At 35.2% G+C, this 14,696-nt stretch overlaps 1 protein-coding gene across 3 annotated transcripts in view; it reads right to left on the bottom strand.

The window, feature by feature from the left end:
* Positions 1-12,232: 12,232 nt before the first annotated feature.
* LOC150108870 (sphingomyelin phosphodiesterase 4) overlaps positions 12,233-14,696 on the bottom strand; it is a 295,822-nt gene continuing 293,358 nt past the window's right edge. For all 3 annotated transcript variants that reach the window (XM_090403908.1, XM_090403915.1, XM_090403923.1), the window contains one exon: positions 12,233-12,727. In XM_090403908.1, coding sequence (XP_090260034.1) covers positions 12,362-12,727 — 366 coding nt within the window. In that variant the 3' untranslated portion in view covers positions 12,233-12,361. The remainder of the gene's footprint in view (positions 12,728-14,696) is intronic.

The raw sequence follows: 14,696 nt of genomic DNA, 5'->3' as shown, positions 1-14,696 counted from the left end.
GATATCAGATGACTTGAATCCTGTTAGAGTTGAGACCTATTATTGCAGTAATCTTCTTCTACTATGCGTTATTCTCCCTTCCCACGCAGGGTCCGTGTGTTACTTCAGATGCGACTTTTTGTTAGTACTACTCCCAACCGACCCGTTGCCTGGTCTGCCGCTGGGGGGGATATATTTTGACTGTAGAGGCGTATGTTCATGGGGCCGGTTTGCGGGATGAAAAATGCCAGATAAACTGGCGGAAAAAACCCTACTGACCGCGCCCAAGACTGGCTAACTTGGCTATGCCTGAGGAAGATCCTCAAATTCCTCACGGTCTACAACGTGAATCGAACCTGGGACACTACTTCCCCAGGCATATGGTTGCAAAGCACAAAGCCACTAGGCTAACCGCACGGGCCATTGCAGTAATAGTAACAGTATTTCATATGCCAGTAAGTTCAAAGTCATCTGGTGCGAGTTGGAATCTAACAAGATCAAATATACAGTGAGGTGTTGTTAGACCTGGTGGATCAGTTGTTAGTCATGAAGAAATGCTTCACCAAATAGAAATGATGGGCATGAAAATAGTAATTATAATGGAAGACTAATTATCCACATTTATTGAGCCCACCTGTTCAACATGGAAGAGGCACACGAATGGTAATGAGAAGTGCTATGGGTATGATAAACATGTGAAACATTTCCTGATATGAACATGTTAAGATTTATCAACTATTATGCAAGTGAATGATTAGACATGAAATTGGCAATCCAACAGCATGGATTGGTGTTGTATTATAAATGGTAAGTTTTTATTCCAGATGCAATCAATCACCTGTGAAATGTCTAGAATGATTGCATGGGTTTCAACCAAACCTTTCTTATAATTGTGTTCAGAGATGGGCGATGTCAGCAATTAGACCTAATGTGAAGAGTGGCAGCATCCACAATGGTGGTCATTGAAGTTGAGTGGTGGACTTTCTCCATTACTTCCAGTAGCATAAGTGAAATGGGATGATATTTAGATGGCTAGCTTTTATCTTCTTTCTTTGGGATGAGTGAAATGTAGGCTTGTGTTCATGCTATAGGGCAAAAAGACTGCAGAGCGAACCAACCTGATTTTTTGGTATTTAAGCTGTCTGGATTCTTTTCATGACTTTTTAACAAAAGTAGAGATACCTTTACTTTTGCATGAACTCCTACATTGACTATCATCAATGTAGAGCAGAATGATGCTGGGAGATCAATCTTGTCATTGGATTATGATGATAGAGATGAAAGTATGGATGAACAAAAGTCATGCCCAGTGGTTTTGACAAGTGACCAGAAGACTCAGATGCAATTTGAGAAAACGTTTCCTGCACTTGGCCCTTTCAAAGTTTGTAAACTGTTGATTTTTTTTTTTTTTGCCCCAGTTATTGCATGCTGTAATGTTTGGAGTGTGATGCTAGAGCTCTGGCTCAAACCATAAAAGATATGCTGAGAGAAGAGATGGTGGCATGGATGGACAAAAGTTATACTTTTCCCTTGCTGGAAAAGTATAGAGTCTGAGGTTTTAAGTGAAATGGAGATCTTTATTCTAGTAAGAATTATTTTGGTTATTTGGTCAGAGTAATTGTTTGGATCAGGAGAGCAAAAACAACAATCAGCCCTGGTGAAGTTTCCTTCTAAGAGAAGTAAATGAGATTATAAGTTACAGTAATTACCATTTATCTGAAATTCAATTAACCGACCCATGCATGCCACCTGGTACACCACCATGTAGCTGTACAGGCAGCCCTCGATTTACGCCTCACTTCCATTCCTGATAAAACGGACTCAATTTTAATGGGAGGTACAAAGTTATGTTCTGCGTAGTCAAAAAATAATATGTAACATTATTATATTTAAAGCTTTTGATAATGCATACATATATATTTGTTATAATAAAATTATTAATAACAAAAACAAAACAAAATTATACACAAAAAATATGAAACTTCGAAAAGATATTACATATTTCTATGTTGAAGTTCCTGGTTTTGGATCACCTGCATTTTTTTTAAAAAAAAGTATCCAGTGTTAACTGCATAGATTTTCTTTTTCTTTAAGGAGTTCAGTGCAAGGTCAAATAGATACGATTACACTCCATTTTACGTTCGCATTCCGTTCCCAATCGCTGTCCATTTCGCAGAGTTCATCACTCAATGTCTCTATGCTTGCAAGGTACGCTGTAAATTGGTATTTTTTATATCTCTCAGAGAACCTTCTTCGTTTTTTTTCTCCTCCTTTGGATGTTGACTTAATTGTTTGGCTAATTCTTTTAAGTCTTCATTGGAAAGTAATTTATCATGGCTCTCTAAGACTTCTGTCACATCTTCAGCTGTAATATTATACAATTCCACCTCCAGTGCAAGCTTGGTAACATCTTCAATAACATTCTCCTCTTGCTCTAATTCCTCAAAGTTGTGCATAAATGCTGGAAGAAGCTTTCGCCATGCTCCTTTTAAACACTTTGCTGACACTTCATTCCAAGCTGCCTTGATGTTGTTAATGCCCTTCAAAATATCGAATGACCGCCAATAGTCTTTAATAGTTTTTCCTGAAATGTCCAAGACTCTTACCATTTCCATAAATGTTATACGGAGGTAATAGGCTTTGAAGATTGATATAATCCCCTGATCCATCGGTTGCAAAAGCGATGTGTTTGGGGGCATGTAAACAACCTTGACATCCAATGGTGTTCTTACTTCAGCAAGGTTTTGAGGATGTCCAGGGGCATTATCTAAGAGAAGCAATGCCTTGGCTGGCAAATCATTTTCTTTACAGAAGCAAAGCACGGTAGGACAAAAATAATTTGTGTACCAATCTATAAAAATGTTTTGTGTAACCCAAGCTTTCTTGTTCCATTTCGAATAGAAAGGCAGCATGGCTTTTAGACTCTTGAAGGCAGGTGGTATCTGTGAATGGTACACCAACATTGGTTTAAGCTTCAAAGTTCAGGAGACATTTGCCCCCAACAAAAACATAAGTCTATTTTATGCAGCTTTAAAACCTGGAGCAGAACATCTTCACAGGAAATGGTGCGTGATGGCAATTTTTTCCAGTAGAGCCCAGTCTCAACATTAAAAATGAGATCAGGAGGATAACTTCCTTGTTTTACAGTCTTGAAATTCTTTAGGAAAAGCAGCCAATGCAGCAACACCTGCACTTGCCGCCTCACCACATAATTTGACACTACGGCATTTACTTCGAGACTTAAATCTCATGAACCAACCTTTACTTCCTAAAAATGTTTCTTCACCTCCATCTGTCTTTTTAAGATCCTTAAAAATTGTTTTTGCTTTCTCAGTTATAACAGCCTGCATCAGAGGAATGTTTTTCTGATTCAAGTCATCCACCCATAATGATAATTTTTCCATTTTTTCATGAAGTTTACCCCCTGCTATAACTTACATGTTCTGCATTTAGTACTGCCATAGACTGTTGTGCAGACTGTTTTATTCTATCTGCATTTTTCATAATTGTAGTAACAGTCGATGGAGGTAAGTTCATACTTCGTGCTCATCTGTCTCATCAGGAATTCTGGTGGGGCAGATGAACAATTCATGAAAGATTGTTAATGATATTTCGATTGTTGGAATTAGAGAAATAAGTCTGAGAATCTGGAGAGCAAAAGAGCCTACAAATAAAGGCACACAAATGGACAAAGAAATTTTGAGCTGAAACAGGTTTATAAAGTTGGGATTCAAGCATTCTCTAATACAGGATGTCAGATTTGACACCATTTTCAGAGAATGCAGATACATGGGTTCTGTGGTAGAAGGATTCATGAAAAATGAAGATGGAAAGGTTAAAATGGATAGTAGTGATTGAGGACATCAGTTGAAGTTCTGTGAAAAATGTCAGGTTTAGATGTCTGTTAGTGGTAGCAAATGAGGAATGGGAATTCAATGGGATTCCATGGAAATTCATCGAATAAACAATTCAATGATAATTTTTTGATGAATTAATTTTTTTGAAAACTATTGCTTTAAAGTGTTCAGTAAGAATACCTAATGTCACCCAAGATATAGACAACATGTGTAGGTAATCATTGAGAAATATATAATTATTTTATTTTTTACATTATTCTGCTACTTCATTCTGTAGCAATTTATCTTTAAACAAAAAAGTTCATTCTACCTAATTTTTCCATAACAACGATTAGATTGAAATCAAAACTGACAAATTTTAATATAGATATTAACTACAAAACTGCATTAAATTTCATCCAGCTAGAGCGGAATTATTGAAACCATTTTGAAACTTCTTTACCAAAATTTTCTACTAAAACTGAACCACACAGACTTCTTGTGCATTTTACAAATTCAGAAGTTTGCACATATTCCACTGTCAGAGTTATTGCAATATACAATGTTGACACGTTGTCCCTTTGTACCCCCAAATATAGCTGAACTTAAAAATGGAAGTTTGGCAAATTTTTGTAAAAGGTTCAAATACCAAATCTGAGCAAAATCTATCCCGTCTAACTGGTGTGCGTGCAGAGGTAACCATGCTGATACCACTATTACTACTACTAATAAAGGAGCACCTGTAGTTCAGTAGGTATAAACAAAGTCCTTTAGTTGCAAAGATCTCGGTTCGAATCCTGTGCATGAAGCGAAGAATTTTTTCCCGTCCTCCGCAACTGAAGTTGAGTTATCCGGTCTCATAAGGAGATTGCCAAGTTTTACTCCTGGAAACTCAGGCGATTATTGCAGAACTGCAATATTATTAATAATAATTGCAATAACATTCAGCAACCTGGTCCACATGAACACACATATCTATGGACATAAAGACGACGATAGGAAACCATCTTGTTTTCTAGCATAAGAGAGGAGGATAAGGGGGAATAATTATAATAATAGTTAAGATTTTTTTAATATAATCTTTTCCAGATTGTCTAATATACATAAAATACACAACACGCATATAGTGACAAAGCAACATTCCTCAAAAATTATTGCTTTGGTCAATATGTTGGCATATATGTCAAGACAATATATGCAAGCATAATAAATTTAGTTTAATCCTTTATCCAAGTGTGAGCAAACAAAGTTTGCGTCTGAAAGTATCTTCAGTACTGGGGTAAGGTGGTACAACACTGGGCAACTCGTTGCAAAGGTGGAGCAAGCTAACATCACTCCTATCTCAGTATCTTGCATAATGCAAAACACATCTCCTTGGATATGTATAAATATGCATTAAGGGAAGGGACACTACCCAGACTAGTTTCGATCTTTATTGAGGTCTCTTCAGTGGGAACCAGTCCCAAGTGGAGATACCAGGCAGAAGCATTAGCAAGGTCATCGCTACATATAGGAGTTGCCACATGGTGTACCACCTTTTTATTAAATTACTCTGGATTTAGAGAAAGATGTTGAAAGTTTATTTTTCACTTGGTTAGACTATAATAAATTTAGCTTAATCCTTTATCCAAGTGTGAGCAAACAAAGTTTGTGTCTATAAGTATCTTCAGGACTGGGGTAAGGTGGTACAACACAGGGCAACTCGTTGCAAAGGTGGAGCAAGCTAACATCTTGCTCAAGCTAGCATTATGGGAGATACTGAGACAGGAGTGATGTTAGCTTGCTCCACCTTTGCAATGAGTTTCCCTGTGTTGTACCACCTTACCCCAGTCCTGAAGATACTTTCAGACACAAACTTTGTTTGCTCACACTTGGATAAAGGATTAAACTAAATTTATTATAGTCTAACCAAGTGAAAAATAAACTTTCAATATATGCATGCATATATTGCCTTGGTCAATATGTTGGGACTTCAGATTGCAGGCATTAGTGAGACCTGGCTATTAGAATCAGACACACTAATTGGTATCGGGTGTAAAGGGAACACTATTTTTAGGAAGGATAGAGAAGATAGGAGAGGAGGGGATGTGCTGCTAATGATATTGGATGACCTGAATGCAGTTAGAGTTGAGACCCATGATTGTAGTACTACTATAGTACGCCCACAGATACGAGACCCTTCGACACTTCTGCGCATGTCAAAAGAAGGAGAATCCATTCTAATAATAGGGTAATCAATCCGTATTGTGGAATGACTGTTTATTATTACACATCAGAAAATTAAACTTCTCTTTTATGATCATTGTAGTTTTTAAAGTGGTGACTATTTTGCTTGTATAACAGGTGGAAAGTTTTACGTATAAAGCACATGATTTCGTGTGTTAGTGACCAATTCGACATCGCCTTATTTCTTTCTCCTCTTCAACATGAATTGACTCTTCTTGGCAGCAAGAGCTGCCAACGACAGCTCTTGCTTCTGTGGTCAGACTTTACTAACAGTATTTCATGTAGCAGTGAGTTTGAAGCCATCTGGTGTAAGGTGGAATCTAACAAGGTCAAATACACAGAGAGGTGTTGTTAGACCTGGTGGATGGGTTGTTAGTCATGAAGAAATGTATCACCAAATAGAAACGATGGGCACGAAAATAGTAATTATAATGGAAGACTAATTATCCAAAAATCAATTGAGTAGCTGTAGAATCTTATGAGAAGAACGAAATATCATTTATTGAGCTGTTCCAGGACAACTTCCTCAAGCAGCACGTGACAGAAGGAACTCTAGGTTAAAGAGTGCTAGATTTGATAATAGTGTCAAAGGGCATTTCAAACGTAACTATTTGCCCCCGGTTGGTGACAGTGATAATGCGGTACTCACTTGGGAAGCGACTAAGTTTATGAATGTTCCATTCAGAAAATGTTACATGCTGAACTACAAAGCAAGAAATTATGACAAACTGAGGAGTATACTGAGTTCAGTGGAATGGGATCAGTTGATGGTTGGAAGAATATCAACAGTGTATGGGAAGCATTTAAACAATACTTAAATGATGAGATATCAGAATGTGTCCCGAGAGTTCGATGAATAAATAGGGTAGAAGTCAAATGGTTGTGTAATCTTATTAAGCAACAGATTCGTAAGAAAAGGATGATGTGGAAGGAATACTGTGTGCACGAGGATCATATCTCTTATTAAAATTATAAGTAGCAGCAAGAATAGTCACAGTCTGAGTATGAAAAGAAACTGGCTCTGTGTGCTAAAGACAATCCACAAGAATTCTATCGATAAGCTGTAAGTAAAAGAAAGAATAACTCTTAAATGCAGATGGTGTAATGGTAACACATGCAGAAGAGGTTGTTCAACTAATGAGTGCCCATTTTGTTAAAAGCTACAACCTGGTGTATGCAACATTGAGATAACTGCTACCACTTCACTGGATGAAGAAACTCAGATGTACAAGGACAAGGTATTAGAGCTGTTGCACAAATTGAGTAAGAATTCAGCAATAGGGACTGATGGGATATCAGCACCTGTGCTTAAAAAATGTTCAGCTGAATTGGCTATTCCTTGAATAGCCAGTTCAGCTTTTACCAGGCTGTTTAATATGAGTATCAGAACAGGGAATATTCCACAGGAATGGAAAGAATGTATGGTAATTCCATTGCACAAGGGTGGTGCAAAGACTGATATATCCAACTATCAACCAATTAGTAGCTCAGGAGTGGTGGAGAAAATTTTGGAAAAATTGATCAGGGCTCACATTCAGAAATGTGTTGACAGTGAATCTCTACATTGCAATGAGCAACATGGACTAAGGGAAGTCATGTTTTAGCAACTTGCTCACATTCTATAACAATGCTACCATTGAACTAGATAAGGGGAACTAGACAAAATCTGTATCCATGAATGGATACAGATTTTGCTAAGGCTTTTGACAGAATACAGCATGGTAGACTGTTGAATAAATTGAAGAATATGGGTTTGAGTTATAGAATATTAGTGTGGATAAGAGGATGACTTTCTGATAGATATCAAAGTCATCTACAAGGGATGTGAGTCTGCAAGATTTAAGGTACCCAGTGGTGTACCACAAGGATCAGCGCTTGGTCCACTGCTATTCACAATCTGTACATTAATGATATTAGGAAGGATTTGACAAGTGACATACTGCTATTTGCTGATGATGCAAAGATAGGTAGGATAATCAGGAATGTTGCGGATATGCAGAATGATTTGAATAGGCTGGAGTTGCAGGCATGGGAAAATGGATGTCAGTAAATGTAAAATCATTCACTTTGGCATGATTAGATATCCAATGTCGTATATTAGTTTGATTATGCTGGAAGAAGTTGATTGAGGCTAGGGATCTTGGAGTGTTAGTAGATGGGAAGGTGAAGTTCAGGGGCCATGTAGGGGATTGCAAATACAACTCAAAAGATAACTGCCATGCTGAAATGAACATTCATATGTAAAGATATCATTTTGCCTCTTTACAATGCCTTGATAAAATCACACTTGGACTATTGTGTGCAGGTCTGGTCTCCTAGTTTCTGTTGTGATTCTGATATGGTGAAGAGAGTGCAAAGGAGAGTGTTAAAAATGATATCAGGATTGTGGAATACTGATTATGAAGACAGATTGAGAATTTGTAGACTCCAAAGATTAATACACAGGAGAAAGAAAGGTGATATTATTGAGACTTATAAACTTCTGAAATGGTCATACAGGATTTCAGTTGATGGAATTTTTCAACTTATGGAGGGTGGGGAAAGGACAAGAGAGCATCCTTAGAAGCTAAGAATGAATGCTGCTAAGGGAGGGCAAGATTTTTCTCTCATAGGGTGCTGCATGATTGGAATGTATAGCCATTGGCTGCTGTGAGTGCAAGCAGTGTGAATGAATTCAAGAGTAAGTATAATAACAGGTGTGTGTAGTATGTGACCTCCCTCGATGAGTCCCCAACTACCTGGATTCTCTTAATAATAATATCATGCTAAGCTTCAATAACATCACAAGTCAATCCAAAAATCTGCAGTTCTTTTTCACAAATACACCTTATATCTTATAATTTATTTTTTGATGAACTGTTCATTCAGTGATTTGTAGTTTCAGCAACTTGTGATTTTTCAATGAACTGTTGGTTTTCAACCAATTGCCTTATTAAATTTTGTTTTCCATTAATTGGCATTCAATAATTGCTTTTCTGAGGAATTACCTTTCGATTAATTGTTGTTTGATGAACTGTTTTTCAATAAATTGCCATTCAGTGAATTTTCTGGATACCACTCATTGATGTCAGTTTGTAATTTTTTGGTTAAATTTTTTTTTTGTTTTGAGAATTTTTTTTATCTGAAAGGTTCTTAAAATTATTTATGAGGGTGGTCTGAAAAGTTCTGGGCCTAACAATGAAAAATTAATTTATAATTTAAAAATCATTTTTATTTTTCAACATAATCTCCTTTAAGACACATTTATTCCAGCGATGCTCCAGCGCCATTATCCCGTCCCTGTAGTGGTTCTCAGTAAGATCTGCAAAATATCCCTCTACAGCTGCAGTCACTTGATTTCTTGATTCGAAGAAAAACGCTGACCAGCGAGGAAGAGTTTTAATTTTGGGAAAAGATAGAAGTCAGAGGGAGCCAAATCTGGGGAATAGGGTGGATGTTCGAATAATTCATAGTGCAGATCCCTTAATTTTCACATTGCCAAAACACCTTTGTGGGCAGGTGCATTGTCCTGATGAAAGATGATTTTTTCTTCTGCAAACCAGGTCTTTTCTCACGAATTTTTTCGTCTAGTCTGGTTAAAAGATCAGAATAATATTCCACAGTTATTGTCTTACCCTTTTCAAGATAATTAATAAACAAAATGCCTTTAGCATTCCAAAACACCGATGCCATGACCTTTCCTGCTGAACTGACTTTGTCTTCTTTGTGCTGAAGAAGAATGAAGAAGAAGAAAGTAGTCAAAACAGTGGACAGAAGCTGGCTTCTATCCACTGTTTTGACTTCTGTTTGGATTCTGGTGTGTAATGGTGAATTCAAGTCTCATCCATAGTAATAAATCGACGCACAAAATCAGTTTTATTCTTCCTAAAATGCTCCAAGCACTGTTCAGAGATTTTCATGCGAGTGCATTTCTGATCTGCTGTGAGCAAGCATGGCACCCATCTTGCTCAAAGCTTTTTCATTTGCAATTCTTCATGCAAAATATATCCTACACATTCTTTGACTTGCAGGTCATCCTATGCACTTGACCAATGATTTCTGGTGTTGTTACACTTTTTGGACATCCTTCATGTGGATCATCTTCAAGGCTGGTACGGCCACGTTTAAGCTCGGCAATCCATTTCTTAATTGTCAAAAACGAAGGAGAAGAGCTCAAACTTTTATGAACTTCGAATGAATTTCTTTTGGCATTAAACTTTCTTTTATGAAGAATTTTATAACCACACGATACTCAATTTTATCCATTTCAAGGGATACAGACAACACTTTTGCTTCAGACAGCTGTACCAACTTAGAAAAAGAAATCGTGCTGATAGTGTTGCCATCTATGGTCGAGGCAGAGAACTTTTCAAACCACCCTCGAATGATGGCTTGCATAGTTGAGTTGAGTTAAAAAAAAAAAAAAAAAAAAAAAAAAACATGCTATGTGGGTGAAAGATCCATTGGCATGCCCCCCCCCTCCAGTAACACCAACCAACACAGATAACATACCCATGCTTGTATGTAATCAGCATGAGCTACCAAATAAAATCTTACTCTCAACATTCGTAACATCTCCAAGCTTCTTCAAGAGAGAATATCCTCCATCCTAAACACCAACCTCCTCAAGGTGTTTTTTTAGACATCTTACAGTCAGGACAATGATCTTACATTAAGTATAGATACTCTTGACTGCTGGTTTGATTCCCACATACAGAAGCAAAAACCAGCCAAAGTTAGCCTTTCTATAAACAAATGGTTAGTCAAAATATTTGCACCCCCCCCCTCCCAACACACACACACACACACACACAGAAATTTCTGTACTCACCAAAGGACATGATTTTGCTTAAGTGCCTAAAAATTTCCATATCTAGAGTTTCTTCATAACAGTGAGAGGAACTTAATAAGGCATTCTACAATAGAAGAAACATTTTCACCAGTAAAGGATTTAAGCATCCAGTTCAAAAAAAGGCTAGTGAAAACATACATATGAAGCATTGCATTATATGGTTGTGAGGCCTGGACGCTAACAAAACAAGACATCAAAAAGTTGGAGACATTTGAACTTTGGTGCTGGAGAAAGATAATGCAAATTAGTTGGACAGAATGAAAAACTAATGAAGAAGTTTTAAATATAGTTTGAAGAGAAGTCACTAATGAATCACATTAATAAGAGAAGAAAAAGCTTAATTGGACACCATCTGAGGCATGGGGGACTGATTACAGAAATAATGGAGGGGAACTGTAGAAGAAAAGAGGCCACAAGGCAGAATTTCATATATAAATAACACAATGATGCTAACCAGGGCTAAGAGTTATGAAGAGATAAAAAGGAGGTCACAATACAGGATGTTATGACATGCTACTATAACTAATCAATCTTCAGAATGATGAAAGAGAAGCTTGCCACCTATTCACTCCATCTTTCTATCATATCTGTGGTCTCCAGTCGTTGATTAAGTATTTTATTTCTAACCCAGCTCTGAGATTCGTAAGTTAAAATTGGTTTGATAACATCATCTGCATGAAGTAAAGATCTAAGATTAATATCACTAATTCTGATAGATTTAATATCACTTTCCTTCATAATGTGATCATATAGATAATAAATAGCACCAGAAGTAATGTACAAAAATACTAAATTAGTCATATGGTATAAATGGGGCATTATATCAAGCAATACACTAATTTAGTATTTTGACTAATTTTATTCTTATTTCATATAAATTTATTCAGCTTACTTCATACCAGCTTTACTAATTTTGTTGTCTATTTGCATACTTAATTGCCAGCTTCACTAAAAATCGTGCTTAAATAGCCGAAATGTTTTGTGTTATGTAGCTTCACCATTCAGCAAACAGTGATGTTTTGAATATTTCTGCCTATTTTCATTTTCTTTTTCTTGTAGCAGAAGAATATAAACTAAATATTCTTTCTAATAGTATGGTGGTAATTAATTTTCAGTTGAATTACAATTTTTTACTTTAAAAATTCATTAAGAATTTCTATGTGAACATGCAAGATCCCTTAGAATCATTATAACTACTTGCAAGGAAATTCATTTCAAGTGTAGTGCTATTGGACATTTTTAGTGTATTAAAATGAACGCTCACAACGCAATTATATAAAATGTATTTTTTAAATAAAATATTTACAGATTACTTATAAAATTAATTTTTTACATATTATTTCTTCTGAAAATACATTGGTGAATTATTCAACAAGTTTTAATAAATGTCATACATAAATATTATGCAAAACACATTAAGCTTAAAATTTAGTACTTACAGTATTAGATTTTTGTAAAAGTGACTGAAGGATGGAGTTATATTACAAGACTACCTTATTGATGATGTAGACTCATCATATGGACTAACTGTTGAACCAATATGTGAAGAAAGCACTGTTGATTTAGCTATTACAGTTAGAAAAGCTAATAAAATTAATATGATTATAACAGTAAGAGGACTATATCCCCAAGAATATGCAAGCAAAAAAAGTCCCAAAAGATATCCCACAACTTGTTTGTGTGCCAAAAATCGCAGATTAACACGAGGTGGAAGTATATGCGACTTTCTAGGTGATGAAGTCATTGTGCCATCCTTGATTTCTCTATAATAAATACCTGGAGGGGCCAGTAGTTGGTGACAAATACGACCAAGCAAATCATCACGATAGTAGAGGTCATGGATCTCTCTTCCAAACTAGAAGATAAAATAATCATGCAAATAATTATAAATTAATTTCAAGGAAAATAAACTAATTATATTTAAAATTATCCACTAAAATCAATATCAGAGAAAAACAACTGCTATTCAGAACTCTCACTAACTGCCTATTCCTCTTCCCCAACAAGTGGTACTCAAATATCTTTAGCTAAACAAGAATGTTAAGCACATTTTTAAATGACTGATGTTTAACATGAATGCATGTTCAAGTCGGTAATCCTTTCTGTTATCAGGTGTGTACCTGATAATTCTATTTACAATTATCCACTAAAATGAATATCAGAGAAAAACAACTGCTATTTTTGCATTTCACCAGACAGGCCAAAGGCAAATGAATAATTAATAAAAGTAGGAAATAGTTGCATATAGTTCTCTATAGTTCATACAGTACTTGCTTTTATATTCATTTTTAGTTTTACTTATCTAAGCAATGTTTTGTGTAAATAAAATTAAGCTTAATTAAAATAATTAATCTAGTAATGCTTAGTTTTATTTCTAATTAAAAACTATACAATTACTTATACACATATGATCACAAAAACTGAATATAATCAATTTGCCATTCTCCTTTTATCATTTAATTAAATTTTATTACCAATGGAGGTAGGTTTTTATTTTTACTATGTGCATTAAAGAGAGTATACAAGTATGAATAATAAAGACACTACATTTGTAAAGATAAATATTTTGATCAAGTGCCATTGCCAATTAATGTTATTCCAATTCATTATATTACTTTTAAAACTCTAATTTACTCTAGAGCAACAAAGTAAAATTATTCTAAAACTTTTTGTGTAATCATATAATACTTCTTTAGTACTTTTTAATATTGCAATGCTAATGTAAACTATTACTTTTGGAAAATACAAAATTAAAATTCAGTTAAGAAAATTTGCCAACCATAAGGAAACTATCAAAATGTTAAAAGAACAATAAATTATATAAATGACAAAACTTAACCTTCCTACTGGCCAAGTCAGATGAAAGAGCCAGACCACCCTAGCATTTTTCATGGATCAAAAATCCACCGACTTTCTACCTTTTATAACGTAATTACCCTCCTTTGCTGTTAATCGCTTAATGGCGAGTTTAGAGCCATTAGTGGATTAACTGTGTTGAAGCGACCATTGCATCACTTGTCTTTACCTGCACTGCGTTGCTTGGGATTTCCTTTACTTCCTTCGATATTTGACCTTTTTTTGTTGCACAATTTTTTAATGTGTCTCTTCCCAACAATAAAAACAAATTTCACATGAGCAAAAATAAATAATCAATCCTGAAATGACTAGAGATCAGCCTTTGCAATGAATTTATTTAGTAGTAGTAAATTTCATATCTTTTATTCTTCAAATCAGTGCAATAAAACAAAAAAATTTATGTTCTTTCATTTTACTGATGATAAAAAGCAATTTTTTTTGTGCAGCTTTTAAATAACATTTATTTAAAATATTATTTAAAAGGTATTAATACTATAATATCCAGTGAAATAAATATGATCTTTTGCTTTCCTTCTTTGCAAAATATCATTATATAGTTCATCACACTTCAGTTTTAGAAACAAATTTGTTTTGTTTTTATAAACAACAAATGATGTTAAATTGCATTTCTCGGTTTTCAATCACGACTTTTTTTTTTTTAATTTTTATTATCAAACATTTATATCCAATGATATTTCAGCAGCAATTCTTCCTTCGTCTTTGTCTTTTGCTACAGATTACAACAGTTTTTTTTTTTTTTTTGGTAGGATGCACAATACTATAATATATAGTGCTTAACCACTGTAGATATGTTGAAAATATATGGATCTCCTATACGGACTGATTCAAAATTTTATGCTACTTTTGAAGATTTTCAACTGGACCCCCACCCCCTTCTTCGCTCCTGGAACTGAATTACATAACTGCTCTGTCTAAATTTCTACTGGTATGAAAGTTTTCATACCAGT

This window comes from Typopeltis vanoorti, chromosome 2, assembly GCF_054136105.1.
Source record: "Typopeltis vanoorti isolate ZY-2024b chromosome 2, IOZ_Tvanoo_1.0, whole genome shotgun sequence".
Taxonomy (NCBI): domain Eukaryota; kingdom Metazoa; phylum Arthropoda; class Arachnida; order Uropygi; family Thelyphonidae; genus Typopeltis; species Typopeltis vanoorti.
The sequence above is the reverse complement of the archived record's forward strand: the minus strand, read 5'-3'. Positions and strand labels throughout refer to the sequence as shown.